Source organism: Barbatula barbatula (assembly GCF_947034865.1).
Source record: "Barbatula barbatula genome assembly, chromosome: 7".
NCBI classification, from domain to species: domain Eukaryota; kingdom Metazoa; phylum Chordata; class Actinopteri; order Cypriniformes; family Nemacheilidae; genus Barbatula; species Barbatula barbatula.
The window spans coordinates 16352682-16369827 of NC_136770.1; the positions used below are offsets into that span (position 1 = coordinate 16352682).

The 17146-nt window shown below is 39.3% G+C and overlaps 1 protein-coding gene across 4 annotated transcripts in view; it reads left to right on the top strand.

Annotated features, from left to right (window-relative positions):
* Positions 1–1290: 1290 nt before the first annotated feature.
* Positions 1291–17146, top strand: part of nos1apa (nitric oxide synthase 1 (neuronal) adaptor protein a) — a 97344-nt gene continuing 81488 nt past the window's right edge. For all 4 annotated transcript variants that reach the window (XR_013786925.1, XR_013786926.1, XM_079460516.1 and 1 more), the window contains exons 1-2: positions 1291–1929; positions 2224–2295. Coding sequence is in view for 2 of the 4 variants with exons in the window: in XM_079460516.1 (XP_079316642.1) it covers positions 1825–1929; positions 2224–2295 (177 nt within the window). In the remaining 2 variants the exon portion in view is untranslated. The remainder of the gene's footprint in view (positions 1930–2223; positions 2296–17146) is intronic.

Consider the following 17146-nt stretch of genomic DNA (forward strand, 5'->3'; position numbering starts at 1 on the left):
AAACTCCTACATGGAAAGGTGTGGTTTTGATGCAGTTACTCCTACTGCCAGTTACAACAAAAGACTAAATGGAACTCATGGAAATGCAGACCCTGTAATTATTAACAGTGAAAAAAGCACTGTGTAAAAGTGCCATTAGCGGATTTGACTCGTATATACCCAGCTCAACTTTTGCAGCCATTATTAGCTACATTTAAAAAAAACCTGAAGCATATAGGCTATTTATGTTCTTTACTGTATACTTAACTGTATATATGTTCTATACTGTCAGTGTTAAAGCGGGATATATATCCAGAAACAGGATCCCCAATGTTTATATTGTCTAAGGTTACATGAGTTCCTTGAAAAGGAGTCTTCAACCATGGTTAGGTATCCATATTACAAAGATTCCTATTAAGATCCAGTTGAACTACAGTATCATATGAATAAAGAAACAGAAACAGCCATCTACATGGTTTAATGTAAGTATATGAAATATGTCTATTGTAGCAAATTAGGCTGCCTATAGTGCCAGGTATTTCGAAACATTATCACAGCCTCTCATTTTGTTTTATCAACTGAATGATGACATTTGTACAAAAATATTTATTCAGAGTTTGAAAGTGACTTGTGTGCTACACATGGAAAGAGCAACATGCAGAGTCCTTCAGCAATAATAGATTTCATTGGACCTGGGTGTGAGTGCATTAACATGATTTATACTTTGATTTTCCATGTCTGCCCATATGTTTGTAGTTTTTCAAGGTTATGCAGTGTTACCATCTAAAGAGTATATTACCTGTTAACCTGCCAGTCCACCTCTGGATGGAATGACTTGCAACCAAAGTAAAAATGCCATTTCTCCATGAGAGGAGATTGCAGGAAAATAGAAAATACACAAACTCAGAAAAGTTATAAATATTTGCATTGTTTGATTGTAATCCGCAAACTTTTTCTTTGGCCATCAGTTGGCCCATCAACCCAATACTTGTAACTTATCAACATGCAATATACATTTATGACTTAATAATGATAATTAATCCATCCTTACATTTTTCATCAAAACGTGGTTATGGAGTTATTGAGGTTTGCCTATGATGTGATGTTACACCCAAAAGAAGCTGCAGCCAGTGTCTGTTTCTGCAAAACCTTGAGCACTGGTTATTTGGTAGGTAAAGTATTTGTCATTGTATAGTACCTTCCCACTTTAAACGCAAGAAGTCAATTCTGTTGCACTATCATTGATAAAAGAAGAGGTCAAATGAAATGATTCCACGTCTAACCTAACCACGCGGATGGCTGCCGCCAGGTGGCATCCGCTGCTCTCGATTCAAACCCCGTCGTGTGGAGTCGCGTTAGAAGCGATGTGTTTTTCTCCTCCTCCAAAACCTGCGATAAAGCCGTTTTCCAATGAGAGCAGGTGGAATTCCCCCATTCAGCCAATTGCGCTCCGTTCTCGCCGCGATCCTTTCGGGAAGGATGTGTGGGCTCGGCGATGGCGCTGCTGTGAAGTTGTTGGAAACGGGCAAGCCCAGGAAGCAGGATTTGAACACTACAACACCAGCTGAAGGTTAGGACCACCAGCTCGAGTGGGAACAAGTCAATAGATGAGTCATATTTGGGGAACACGTGCACCTTTCCGTCAAGGAAATACACCGAAGGAAGAGTCTTCAGCGACGGCGGTTTTGTACAAAGTTGCTCTGCGCGTATGAGTAATAAAAGTGACCTCCGGCTAAAAACAGGCATGAGTTAGATCGAGTCCCGACACACTCGATCTGTCGACTTGCCCCCTTGAGCTGTTTTTTGTTTTCAACTGAGGCGAAAGACGCGTCGAAAAGAGTCGTCATGCCTGCCAAAACAAAGTATAATTTAGTCGATGATGGACACGATTTGCGGATTCCTTTGCACAACGAGGAAGCATTCCAGCATGGGATTAATTTCGAGGCGAAGGTAAAAATCCTCCAATGTCACGATATCTTTATCAGACACGTACGTTGTTTGTGGCTTCAACTAGATGCGATCAAGCACGGGTTGTGTAAATAAAACCGTATGTATGCCACCCCGCTGTTGCATCTCTTACTGTACAAATTACGTTTTCAATCACATTGCGCGTTTAAAGTTGTTTGGCCACTTGTTTACATTCCGCGTTGTTGCCATGGAGCGAGTGCGCTTTTGATAGCACATTTCGTTTTATTAAGCAAGACGAGGGACGTAATGAATGTAATCGTTGCCTTTTATTTCCAGTATATCGGTAGTCTGGATGTGGCTCGTCCTAACAGCCGTGTGGAGATCGTTGCGGCCATGAGGCGGATAAGGGTGAGTTTTATAGTACCTGTTTACTTTACTGCTTCCTCAAGCCGAGTGAGCTCAAAGTTTCACCATTTCAGCAAGTATATGTTCAAAAGGGTCTTGCGAATCTTGATAGCGAAGAAGTTACGACGCGACCCGGTATTCCGCACGGGTGGTCTTTTTAAGCCTCGAGCGACAATCAAAACACAAAAGCAACAAATTGCTTACAAAATGAAAGGTTGAATATCGGTAGTCCTGTCTAAATGTAGTTGATACATACATGCCAGCCCTGTAATTTACGTCGCCGTTGGCATTTGCACATCTCATGTGTGTAAACAGACTATAAGGGCTCTTTGAAGCGGGGGTCCCGTGTGTAAAGCACTTAAATGGCCCATTTTGGCGCTCACAATGCGGCATGTTAAGGCATTGGCTTCCTATGGGGCTACACCCCCCTTGACAACAGATTTGCGTTTTCTGGCATTGTTTTCTTTTTCATTCTTTAGTAGTTGCAGATGTGGCTTGCCCAACTGTGTGAGTTTTGCTGTCCCCTTTGCAGTTTTCCTGTTTTATTATAGTGTTATTGTAGCTGGTAGAGAACTCCACTGGCAGCCAAAACACGTTTGAATGCCACGGAACACGCATGCTGTTAAAATGTAAACCTTGAAGTGAATAATGTTGAACAGAAGCACATGCCGAAAGCAAAAATGTAAACAAAACCCCAAATGGTTATATGCTCCCTTTCTACTTGGAAACAGGAAATGGCTTTCCTTAAAAATGGTGTAATTTAATTTCCTCTCCCCAACTGGTTCTTCAAGTCGTAGTGTGCCGGGGAGATATTATCAGTTAGCTAACCAATTCAAATAAACATTCACCCTTTGATTGTTTTCAGGGAGGTTTATTTTACCGGTGCATTAAATCTGGGTATCTACTGCCTTTGGCTGTTGGTATGGAAGTTTTTCATAGTTTGACTCCGCTATAGAAGTAAAAGGATTTTCGGAAGCGCGAGGCAAGGGTGGTTTTTCAATGTAACGGATAAAAGGTTTGTTTTGCAACATCCTGGTTTCCAGCATGGCATCACTCACCAGGTGCAAAAGGACCTATTAACCTTTGCAGTTTGCTGGACCCCCTGCAATAGTTTGCCAATGGCTACTGGCAAAGGAACAGTCACACACATTCAAAACAGGGAAATATTGGTTTATAGATTATAGAGAAAGTTATACACAGGACTTAATTTGCTGTAGCTTTCTTAGTTTGCTTTCTCCTTCACATGAGATGACAGACTTAAACATGCAGTCTACTATATTGTAATGTTTCTTTGTTTATTGAAACTATGTATTTTTCTAATTTGTAATACAAACACTGTTGTTCGAATAAGAGAATTAGAGTTCCTTGTTTGGTCTCATCAATTTATTTGCTGAGCAATTTAGCAGATGGCCCTTTTGCGTTCTCTGAAATGATAAAAATAGACCTTATTAAACAAAACACATTATAATATATAGCATTATACACCAATTACACAATAATTTGATTGTTATAAGTTTACTATTTTAAGCTTTTGAAAATGATATGTCAGCATAAATAACAATGTGTGAATATTCTGTGAACCGTAGTCTAGTTTCATTACTGTGCTGAATAAAAATTTTGTTCCTTTTTTCAATACGTCATGTTCTGTAGGTACAGTATTTTACATTGTAGAATCATAAGAGCCTTTTGATAGCTGTGGAAAATTATTTCGGTTCTACTTTTTGATCTCAATATCCATCACCATAATAAAAGGACATGGATTGTAGAGATTGTACAAAGTTGAAAAGAATAAATGAGTGGGTTTAACTTCACTCCGATTACATTAATTCATTTTCCAGATACTTTCATCTGACGTGACATTCACTGCATTTGAGGTATGTGTTTTATTAGTGCATTCCTTTGAATCTAACCCAACTCTGACATGCCATGCTTTAACCGTTGAGCTATAGGTCCTAGAGATAATGTTTTGTGGCGAGATGAGGTGCCATAAACATTCTGGCTGCTAGTTCTGAAAACTAACAGATCCTAGTATGTGGCTGTGCAGGAAGGGGTGATTCAGGGTCCATTGGGGCATTAAAAAGTTTGAAGCCAACAATTATGGGCAATTTCCACCACACCCAGATTCTATTTACTACAAGTATAATCATCCGGTATCTGGAAATGTTAATGCAATGTTGGTAAGTTTAATGTGGTTCAAAGAATGTTTGTTATCATGTAACTATTCAATAATGAAAATGTGCATACATCTAGATTTCCCATAACACCTTGCCATGTGTCTCGAATTGCCCAAACTCTTTAGTCACAAGTTTTATAGTGGTTAATAATGTAGTCGGCCAAATGAATGACCTTTCTCAGCCGCATTAAATCTTCACAGAGCCTTAGAATGATGCTGATGTCTCACCCCGAGCTCACCGTAACGTTTAAGTCCTCCCTTGTAATCTTTTTGTGTAGCAGTAACTATGGAGATTCAGTTAAGAAGTCATTTTAACACACAAGTTTGACAAGTGCATCTTGCAAGGGAAAATTATAGCCCTAACTAATCGTTTACTCGGCTTGAATTACATTTATGGGATACATAGCAGACGGCTCATAACCGAAAACCTGATAACAACATTATCTATGTGGAGATGATTAGCATTAAGTTGATGTTGCTGTCACATTTGGAAAGGAGAATTCATGATCTTGCGGGACCTTCCATAAAAGCTTTTAGACTCATAGTTTGCATAGCCTTGTGCACTTTGCTCTTATTGCCGTGCCTCAAATTTATTGCAACATATATCGTTGGCCTTAAGATGGGCAAAGCGCACTGCTTGCAGAACAGATGATTTATTGCACTTAGAAATTGACCTTAATTAATTGACTGGTTATGTGATGTTATAAATTAATTGTTTATAGTTGGGATGTTTCATTGGTGTACTTTGTAGAAATGGAAATGCCGCTTCTGCCTGGATGGTTGTGTATTCATGTTTTGGTTTTGGTTGATTCTTTATCGGGTTGGGTTGCACCTATTGTTTTTTTTAAAAAGGTTTGGTTGTGATTTGCTATTAATGCTAAGATTGGGATACACTGGAATCTGTCATGTATGTATGTATGTAGGGCTTTTCGCACCACTGGAACAATTTTGTAATAGGTTGTTTACACATGACGTCACGGCACTGTGCGAAGTGCCGAGGGAGGGCAGCAAGGGATATTCACCATTGGAACGCACTATAACAAACTCCAAATACCTTTGTTTTGCATAGTTTTTGACTGTTCAACTCGATCAAACCTTAATGGTGTTTTTATTGTGTCGCAAAAGTCGATGTTCATAAAGGGGGAAAATGCGAGTATTGACTGAGAAATGGAGATAAAATTGGCTCGTAAACCCGAATCTGTGGTTAGGATGAGCCGAGCCGGCCAGCTAAGCTGTTGGACAAGGGCTGGGCTAGAGCCTGAGCGTCTCAGGCCAGGGCCTAAATTTGAGGCCTGTACAGGGCTCTAATGTTATAGAAGAACCTTTTTTGTAGAAATGGTTCCATAAAGACCCTTCAACATCAAATTATAAAAAGGTAATAAGGTAAAGACATGGTTCTTCAAAGAACCTTTCTTGTGGAACCATAAATGGTTATTCTATGGCATCGCTGTTAAAAACCATCTTTATTTTTAAGAATGTAGGGACAACTCTTTTTAAATAGCATATTGTTATTCATTCAAATGCATGAGAAATAAAGAAATGAAATGTTTTAGGTGTGTTGTGATAGAAAATTGTGAAGTTGAACGATAAAATCAACCATATGTTTATGTGTCAACATGCTTTCAAATCATTCTGTCAGTATCGTTATAACATTTTCGTTGTTCTCCTTTAAAGGTTCTGCTTTAGCATATGAAAGCAGAAAGGTCGAGAACTGCATGTTAATAACCCTTATTGATTTTCTTTCTGTCCTTCCTTTAGCTTATTTAACTCTGCCCGCATGTTGATGTGTAACTTTGTATGTTTGCCTCAGGCTGAGCTATCAAACAACAAAGTTGTCTGTGGTCTAACCATAGTTTTAGAGCTGTTTTTTGTTATAATAGACAAATATGTACCCCCTCTCCTTTCTGCCTTGATAACAGAACTGGTAAATAATATCCCCTGTTGTTTGTCTGGCTTATATGTTGGATGACTTCACTTTAGCAAGGTCTCTGGAGATCAAGCCCTTGAATGACTGTTGACCAGGATCCATTCCATTGATGCACTTCATTTTGCCTCCAAAGGGTCTCTTTGAAATTTTAAAAAGGTCTCTTCATCCTGCCTTCCCCTACTGAACATCTCCTGTGTCCTGTGACCAGTGGGTAAACAACAAAGCCGGAGGATACTCGAGCCGTCCCCTGCTTTGCCATAGTAACCGCGAACAGTAAATTGACTCATAACTCTCTTTCTTTCCCCTCGTGCCTTGCAACCACACTGCCAGATTTCACCTTGAAGTGCGGTTTTGTTTCATTTCCGACACATCATCTGTCGTGAGACCTTTCGCTTTAACAATTGAAGATTCTGGCCTAATTTGATCCACGTTTTAATTAACGGCTGTACAGTTGTGGCACAGAGGTATAACTCACTTCTCTGTATTTCTTCTTTTAACAGAAGGAAAAATTACTTATTAAACACCCCATAGATAAATCCAGATATCAGGCTTGGATGCATGCTGAATGTACCAAGGACGGTCGTGCTTATTAAAAATGTGTTTGAAGCCAAGAAACCACTTGATGAATACATTTTTTATAAATATATTGTCATGATTCTCGTGGTGAGACACGGAGAGAGGACCCAGGTGCAGACAGCGGGTAAGGGGTTAACATATATTTAATAAATAATAAAACAAAGACCCACGTGGGGGTAACATAACAAAACATGGGAATATAATGACAAGACAGAACAGGACTAAAACTAACTACACATAAACAAGACTTGACTAAACTGTTGACATAAACTACAAATAACTAAACTCACACAACACAGGAACTCACCACACAAACCACAATGAACCAGCACAAGACAGAAGACACAAGGGCATTAAATAAGGGAGCAAATCAAGAGGGAAACAGGTGTAGGCATTAATCAATAACGAGGTAACAAGAGGATGGGAACAATGACGAGACCGGAGAGAGTATGGAAGGCCATAAGAACAATAATTGTCTCTCTCCACATTTAACATGAGGTTCTGTCATGATCCTGCCACTAAACCAAGAGAAACATGACATGATGCAGCAGAATCATGACATAAGCCTCTCCTAAAGGAGCAGCAACCTGATGCTCCTCAAGGCACAAACAAGACAAGACAGACTGTGACAATGGCAACATAATACAACATGACAATACAATAAATCAAAACGGGCAAGCACAAGAGTCCAAGGGAAGGGGCACACAAGAGTCCAAATGGAAGTCCAAACAAGGGCTGACACGGACACGATAGCCGGCATGACAGGTACCAGACACAAACAGGATATCCGGCAAATACGAACGGGACAGCAGGCAGACACGAAACAGGGTAGCCGGCAGACACGGAACAGGCATGCACCGGGCTGGAATGGCCGCATGCACCGGGCGGAAATGCCCGGCTCCGCCGGGCGGGAATGCCCGGCTCCACCGGACGGGAATGCCCGGCTGCACCGACCTGGAATGCCCGGCTGCACCGACCTGGAATGCCCGGCTGGGGATCGGTTGCAGGCAACAGGATTCCGGCAGCTTCGACCCTGGAGGGAAGACCGGCGGTCTCAACCCTGGAAGGCAGTCCGGCGGTCTCGGCCCGGAGCGGAAATCCGGCAGTCTCAACCCTGGTAGGGAGTCCGGCGGCCCCGACTCAGGAGGGAGTCCGGCGGCCCCGACTCAGGAGGGAGTCCGGCGTTCTCGACCCTGGAAGGGAGTCCGGCAACCTCTAACCCTGGAGGGGAATCCGGCAGCCTCAACTGCTGCCACAACGATCCCTCTGTCTGCTGGGTCCGATTAAGGCTGGTTCATTCTGTCATGATTCTCGTGGTGAGACACGGAGAGAGGACCCAGGTGCAGACAGCGGGTAAGGGGTTAACATATATTTAATAAATAATAAAACAAAGACCCACGTGGGGGTAACATAACAAAACATGGGAATATAATGACAAGACAGAACAGGACTAAAACTAACTACACATAAACAAGACTTGACTAAACTGTTGACATAAACTACAAATAACTAAACTCACACAACACAGGAACTCACCACACAAACCACAATGAACCAGCACAAGACAGAAGACACAAGGGCATTAAATAAGGGAGCAAATCAAGAGGGAAACAGGTGTAGGCATTAATCAATAACGAGGTAACAAGAGGATGGGAACAATGACGAGACCGGAGAGAGTATGGAAGGCCATAAGAACAATAATTGTCTCTCTCCACATTTAACATGAGGTTCTGTCATGATCCTGCCACTAAACCAAGAGAAACATGACATGATGCAGCAGAATCATGACATATATAAGACAACAGCTCCACTTGATGCAGTGTATTCAAGTTTAATAGATGCAGCTCAGCGCTCTCTAACGTGTCAATAAGTTACACTGTTGATTGATTTTTTTTCTTTAGAGTTTAGTGTTTTTGTATTAATGGCCCTTGAAGATTTTGGCTACAGGTAGTTCTTAAGCACTCAGTGGGTCGAGGAGCTTTCTTCTGAAATAGTTCATTCGATGTAAATGTCTTAGGACTGTGATTTAGTGCTGTGACATGGTCTTCTTTTCTCACCCTCTGTCTTTATAGGTCTATTTCCAGTGTTCGCTTTGAGCTCACTTCATGCCCTGGGGTGATTCACTGGCTCGTTGTGTTCCGTTGAATCTTTATTAGCTCCGGTCTTGTTTTTGTTTTCAGGCTAAAGAAATGGGTTTGGTCATCAGGGCATTTGAACGGACATTTTAAGATGCATGGACAAAAAAGCAGTGCCAGTGATGAAACTTGTGAGATTTTTGTGTAGAATTGTTCTCTTAATTTTATTTATTATGTGTTATTAAAGCCAGAAAAATGATATAATTCTCATTTTAATGTGGCTTTACCTATATACCTATATACATTACTATTTACTAACATATCTGTGTTTGTTTTAAAGCTGCAATATACTATTTATTTGGTTCAAATTAAACAAAAAACTATTAAAGGTATAGTTTTTTGAAAACCGCCGCTAGAGGACAACAACAATGGCGTAGCTTGATGACGCTGTGAAGGATTTCAATCAGACGGGAACGAGAAATCATGTTAGCGGATGAAGTTTAATAAACGTTGGATATAATTGTGGTCCATTAATAAGTGACTGCTCGAAACAAGCTTGTGACTTGCTAGACGCAAGACGCTAGACACTTCAGCATTGGTCCACGACACTGTTGTCATGCAGTTTCTACGTCAGTAAAGTGCAGGAACAAAGGGTAACGTGGAGTAGTTGGAAACATTTGAGATATTGTAAGTACTCAGCTAAACAAAATATATAACACTGGGCAAGTGGTTTTTGGATATTTTACTGCAAAATTGTTGCAAACTGCACCTTTAAATGCAATATAATATACATAGCTATGTTTTTAGAGGTGTATAAAGTAGCCTTAAAAGGACAAACTGCTCTACAGAGAGTGTCGTAAATATGTTATCTTCTTCGACAAAGAAGCAAAAATCTGACGACATCTTTGTCAGCTAGGGCTATGCAATTAATTGAAAATGAATCGTCAATTTTGGCCTTCATCAATTACAAAAACAAAATAATCGAGGTAAACGATTATTGTTCTGCATTCCATTTGGGAAGGATCATCTCTTTTCTTGGAGTATAAATGCACAGCAAACCCTTTCCTATTCAGTGGTTCAGCAGTGATCTTTCTTTACATTTATTTTTCCATATTGCTTCGAAAGGTATGGGTGGATTGAGCCATTGGTTGCAATTTGCAACCTCACGGCTTGATGCTGCAACATTTCGTACACTGGACCTTTCAGCAGGCATATAAAAATCATTTTGCCTTAACTTATACTGGCAAACACAAAAGCTTTAACACTAATCATTTAAATAGTTTCAACTCCTACTGCATTGCTTCTACTTTATGACTGTTACAGTTATCTTTTACACAAGCTTGCGTTAAAGTTCTTTATTTAGCAACTGCTGAAAACTTCTTTCGCCATGGTTTTTCCTGCTTCCGCCTCCGTCAAATTTCCTCAACCTCAGTCTCTCGCCAAAATTACGTCGGGTATTCTGTCAACAGAATGTCATTTGTACCTGCAGTGGCGGCATTACACTGCAAAGGAGGCCCTGTTTTCTTATCAGCCCAGTGAGGAGCTGAAGAGTTGCAGTACAAGAGCTTATAGGAGCTGTATAAGAGGTACATGAGTATTTTTATAAACATAGTTTTTCCTTATCCTTTAAAGAAAACGCTAAAAAACTGTATAAAGCGCCGTTAAAAGCATGCCAAACCAACAGGTGGCAATATATAACCCTAACCATAAAGCCCTGTTGACCAATCAGAAGCCTGGAATCTGACGTCAAACAAAGGAGTTCGCTGCACACATTCCAACCTCTTATGACAAATCTCACTGTCTACACGATAACACTGGCATGGGTGAAGAGTTTTAGTTTGTATGCAATGACTGGGAACTGTGTTTGTGTGTGGATGAATTGCCAAACCGCATAGAAAAAGCTGTGCTTTTGAAAATACCTGTGTTCTTAACAGGGAATAGGCTGTGTTTCACTGATTTTCAGGTTGAATATTGTTTGTTTTGCATCCAAGTATGTCAATTTCTTAGAAGGTTTCTTATATTAACATGGCGTTCATCCATATAGATGTATAATGTTTTAAGCTGTGCAGTTGGCTTGTTGAATCAGCGTTATACTGTATACAGCGAGTTCGGCAGTTTGAACGCACATTGCGATCAGAACGACTCGCAAACAAATGACTCATTTGAACCGATTCGTTTAAATGACATTAATGACATTAAATATTTGTATTATGAAAAGCAGTTTTGATTAACTAATGAATTAGAGTACCAAAATGTACCATTTTAAGAGATCTGTTTTTCCTGAAAAACTGAAAATTTGGACATCCAAGATCAAACTGTTTCTCCTGTATCTCTCAAGGTTTGTAAATGTACAGCACTTTGTTTTAAAGTTGTCAAAACAGGGCGCACCCCTGGGGTACGCTTGTCCGGTCGGGCAAGTGATTCGAAGTTTTACTGGCACTGTCAAAATTTGAAATGGCCCCACCTTAACAAGTAATAAATAAATAATATAATTTTATAATTTTTTACTCATAGTTATTTATAATGTCAATAAATGAGGTAATTATAGAAAAACTATTCACCTTATATTTAAAATACTGTTGAAGACAACTAATAAGTACTTTCAGGTGTTTCAGGTTGATCTAATAGTAGTTATCAGGTACAGAAATTAAATAACCAGATGTAAAATAAGCCTTTATAGTACTCACAATATAAATGAAACCTTATTAAAGTTATAAAGTAATCAGTCAGGAGCAGTGAACGATTTTTTCTTTTCGTCCTTTGTTGTTTAATGAATGTTAAAAACAGATGTTTATTATGCTGATGCCGCTTTAAGAGATGTAATAAACTGTTACACGCGCTTTGTTTCCAAACTGTTTCTGACTTAAGACATAACGGATTACTTTTACAAGGATACTTGCTAATATGGGCAAAATATTGTGTGGATATGTCTGTTTAGAAGACGTCGAAGATATCTCAATCTAGTATTTTGCGGGTTGTCGGAAATGCTGCTTTCCGGCAGCACGCAAATCATACACACCTGTGAAAACTAAATAAAGAATATGGCAAGGCTTAAAAAGTTGCAAATTATAAACTTTCGTGGCGATAGAACACCGGCCCGATCGGACAACTGACAGTTCTCTCAACTCAACCTAAAGGTCTCCCATGCTGGCCCCGGGCCATTTGGCAGTCCTTATTGTCGAGCCCTGCAAAGGCCATGGAAGCATCTGTAATTGATTTATATTTTCCTTGTCCTGGACTTTTTAGAGCTATAGCTGACCAGTTCTTCGCAGCTTAAATCATTACTATCTCACACCTAGTGATTTACAGACACTATCAAAGAACATCAGCATTAAAAATCTTTGTGGGCCTAGAAGGATTTCGAGGATTTCGAAAGGCCTTGTAGGCCCACAAAGTATGTACTATTCAATCCAAAAGAGAGCAGAGGAAATACTGTCTTCATCCCCTCTTTATAGCATTGATTCATGTCCTTATTGTGCTGGCTTTATTTGAGGAGAATGAAGCTTTTAATTCGCAGTGGTTAGATTGAAAGAGTAGATTTGATGGTTGATCAGCAGCTGAGTTATAATAGCTATTATGGTTTAATGGGGGCTTTGCATTATTTATGTCGATTTTGCTTTGAACAAATTTCTTTCAGCTTAATTTTATTTTGAAAGGAGCTGGCATCTGTTATAGAAGGGCCACACACTTATCTTTAAAATAATTAAGATTATGACTGCCGTGATTTACTATACATGAGCGTGTCAATTCCAGCATTTCATTTAGATCTACTCGCATTCTTGCTACCCGCGCGTTCTAACCAATCAATGTCCACTTTGAGCATTACCACAGTGGAGAATCACATGCCTAACAACAATTCTCACTTGATCTGTGTGTTTAACCTTGTCCACGTTTCTTTTATGCATGCACACGGTCTACACGCAGCTTCAGACAGCTCCCCTTCTTGCAACCAAACTACAACACAGCCCAAAATTGGTGTAAGACATTTAGTACACATAATATTTACACACAATTCATTTATGCATTTTGCAGGATTTGCCGCAGGCCGACTTGCGGTGCGTTTTATACACACTTATCGGTTCATGTATTTCCTGAGATTCAAACCAAGGGCCTTGAAATTGATAGCTTATTGACAACATGACCATCAGTGAATTTTGAGATGGAAATTCGCAGTCAGCACTTAAATGAAGTATTATAAGCATTTTCCTATTATTGCATTTTTCACATTCTGTGTATAATCTATTTAAATTACTTTTTATTGCTGCTGCTATGACAGCTAATGTGCAGTTGGCCATGTAAGCAGTGCCACGATTATACTGATGTGTAAAACAGAATTCAATCAATTCAGATGAATGGTTCTCAACTTATGATGGATGTGTAGCATACGTAATGATGAATATGGCAAAGGGCTGGTTTTTTTAATCCTTTTATTTGAAACGAATAATGGAAAAATAGCAGCAAATAAAGCATTTGTCAAAGTTGTGCACGATCCCTGTGTAACAGTGCAGTCTCTTATAATCTTATAAGACATTACTTCTATATTTACATTGTGGATGTACACTCAAAATCAGAATGCATTGTGGGTAAAATGCAGTGAAAAATGTTTTACTCTGAATTCGGATAACACTACAAAATGTCATGATTCTGCTGCATCATGTCATGTTTCCCTCGGTTTAGTGGCAGGATCATGACAGAACCTCATGTTTAATGTGGAGAGAAGCGACTATTGTTTATTTGGCTCTCTCCGGTCTCGTCTCTGTTCCCATCCTCTCGTTTTCTCGTTGATTCATGCCCTACACCTGTTCCCCTCTTGATTTGGTCCCTTATTTAATGCCCTTGTGTCTTCTGTCTGGTGCTGGTTCATTGTGGTTGTTGGGTGAGTTCCTGTGTGGTGTTAGTTTAGTTAGTCTAGTGTAGTTTTGTAGTTCATGTTTAAAGTAAATCTTCGTCTTGTTTAAATATAGTTAGTCTTAGTCCTATCTTGTCATGTTATTATTTTATGTTATTATGTTACCCCCTCGTGGGTGTTTGTTTTGTATTTATTATCAAAGTCTCTGTTAACCACTTACCCGCTGTCTGCACCGGTGTCCTCTGTCCGTGTCTCACCCCCGTTATCATGACAAAAATGACAGACACCCGATATAGTGCACTATATAGGGGGATAATTCAGACACAGTTCTTGTGTGTGTAAGTCATTCTTCTTTTGTCCCATATTCTGAGTTTCTGCGCGAGAGTGCCCTCTGGCTTTCCGAAGTTGCTGCATTTAACCGTAATTCTTTGAGGAAACTGAGCATAAGAATTGTACGATATATCGCCCAGCCCTACAAGAATGAGTAAAGTTTGAAATAATTTTCAGTTTTGGGTGGACTATTTCTTTAAGAGTGTTATCGAGACATTGTGTCAATCACCTAATTGGTTATTAATAATAACATTAAGCCTGTATCATGAATCAATATCAGTATCTCTCTGTTTGAGGAGGTAATGACATTGGCAGATGCTCTGTGATTTAGCACATACTGGGGGCATGAACGGTAACCACTCTCCAATCATATCTCCATCCGCCCAGACCATATGCTCATGTCGCCGTGTTTGAGACCCGAGTACACGAGCCATAGCAGGAAAGCTTGACAGGGGAAAGGAAGCTAAAGAACAATGAGACAAATCGCACTCTGCCTGAGGGATGGGTGTACATGTACGTGAAGCGGTAGCCCGGGATGGTTATCAGCGATTCGACTGAAACATCAGGTCTGTCAGGAAGGAAGGAAGTGGATAGACGGCTTCACAAAAGTTAGCCAGGTTCCACGTTTTGCTTGGATACAGCAACATGGGTTGTGTTTGAACTGCGCACCGTAGTGATGACCACACATGTGGTTCATATGGTAATTTTCATCATTAAAATGTGGACCGTAACCATGTAATTATTGCTTTTAATTATATAATTTGTATTACTTCTGGTTACATAACCCGCTTATTCCTTTTTATGTTTCCACAGTTTACATTACAGAAATGTCTGAGTGTATTTTTCAGTAATGAACTGAGATTCTGGCACATAGTACAGAGTTGACTGATCTCCAAACAATTTGCCCCTTCTGAGTAATTGCTTGAAATGAGGGATTACTGCCCTGCCAGAATTGATTGCATGTCATCTAGGAAGGTAGGCAGCCTTGCTCACCCCTCAGGGCATGTGTCAACATTTAAACTTCTCAGCAGTCAGGCAAATTACAGGCTCCTTTGAGAGCTCTGCAAATATCACAACCTGTACGTTTAATGATTGGAAATTATGTAAACTTCCGATCATTGGTGTCATTTGCAAAACCTTTATCAGAATAATTTGCTTATTATTTTCTTACTTGAGTCTTCTGAACTAGGCTTGTTGCTATAGTCGAGGTCACCATTGATACACAGTGTCCACTCGCCTACCGATTTCATCACTTGACCACCGCAGCACGACCCCACCGTAATGTTTTTTATTTTTGACAGTAAAAAAGCACTTAGTTTAGTCAGAGATCAAACGGAGAACAGTGACTATAATGCTATTCAATGTTTGTTATACAACTGCTCATATGATGCACAGGCAAGGAAATGCTACCTGTATACTAATACTTCCTGCTTAAGCCACAGACATGTAAGTATGGGGTGACCAAGCAGATACATGTATTTTTTTGTGGTTTCAGTTACACCGTTTGCATTATAGCATTATTGTCACTGTTCTCCTTTTCCTATTGTAAATGTGCTATAAATGACTAGGGCAGGAGGAAGTTTGTCAGCATTAAAAATAGAGTTTTTAATGTAGACGGTATCATCTTAACATCATAAACAAACGTTACTGTGCATACATACTTTTGTGACCCCAACTTAACTTCCGGTACACATTCACAAACAATAGAGTGCCTGTAGACTATTTCTGATAACAATCAAAAGAAACCGAGAAGAACCGTCACTTGGCTAAACTTGTGTCTCCAATATTCTGAATAAGATAGCAAGCTCAGCCGCTGATGTCAATGAACCAAATGGATTCTTTAAATGCGACCGAACTATGACCCATTCAACAAATTGTTTATTTAATACAACTTTCATAGTCAAATATGAATGCAAATGAATATGAACTTAAGTTAAATAAAATACAATATAAATAGTTATATTATTTAGACACTGGCAAAAAAGAAACCGGAAGTCAACTGGGGTCAGGCACGCGCACGTCCGATGAAACAGTCTAAATGGCCAATAAACAGTATCGGTCGATAAAAGCATCTTTTCATACTATCGGCTATCAGAATTTAGTTAATGTGAGTTAATGTAACCACCAAACATCAGTATCTGCAGACATAAATCAGAATAATTGGCTATCCATGGATAAATTTTGTACTGATGCATCTCTAATGAAAATATGCTATTGGGAAATGTTAACACTGTGCCAAACCCTTATAATATTAATCGTGGTTCCAGCTGTAGTATACATCAATAAGCAATTTTGCACATTATGGAACATGCGTTCTTATGAACCAAGTAGAAGCTCTGTGTGTGTTTTTGTTATTCATATTTTTTTAATAAAGGGTAGAGAAAATAATTGATATCTCAATAATTATAATGGGAGTAACCATGGAAACCCAAAAGTCTGTAAAATAACAGTAGGAGTTATGAAGAACCGTGTGAAAGAACTCAAACCTTTTATCATTCCTCAAGAGCAAAGCCTTTATTCAGGAAACCTGTAGGGTTATATATAAAACTACATATTACAAATGTCGTACAAAATGGCAGTGACTTTAAATAAATAGTAAGTTTATTTTCACTGTTTTATTAATGTTCCTGTATTGATCTTTACATGAAAACCTACTGAGGCTTGAAAATGTACTTAGTTTTTATATAGCATGTAATTATATGTCATTCATCGTTCATTATTTGCTATACAATTACACATATAACAAATAGGTTGTTAAGTGGAATTTCTGCAAGTCTGCCCAATTTTCAGTTAAATTACCTAAATGAAATAAAACCAAAAAATTAAAGAATAGCGAGTACAATATTTTAAATATCTGTGCATTCCATCAGCAACTCCGTGTCAGGAGATGCTTCATGCGTTCACAGCAGTGTAAATCCTGCCTG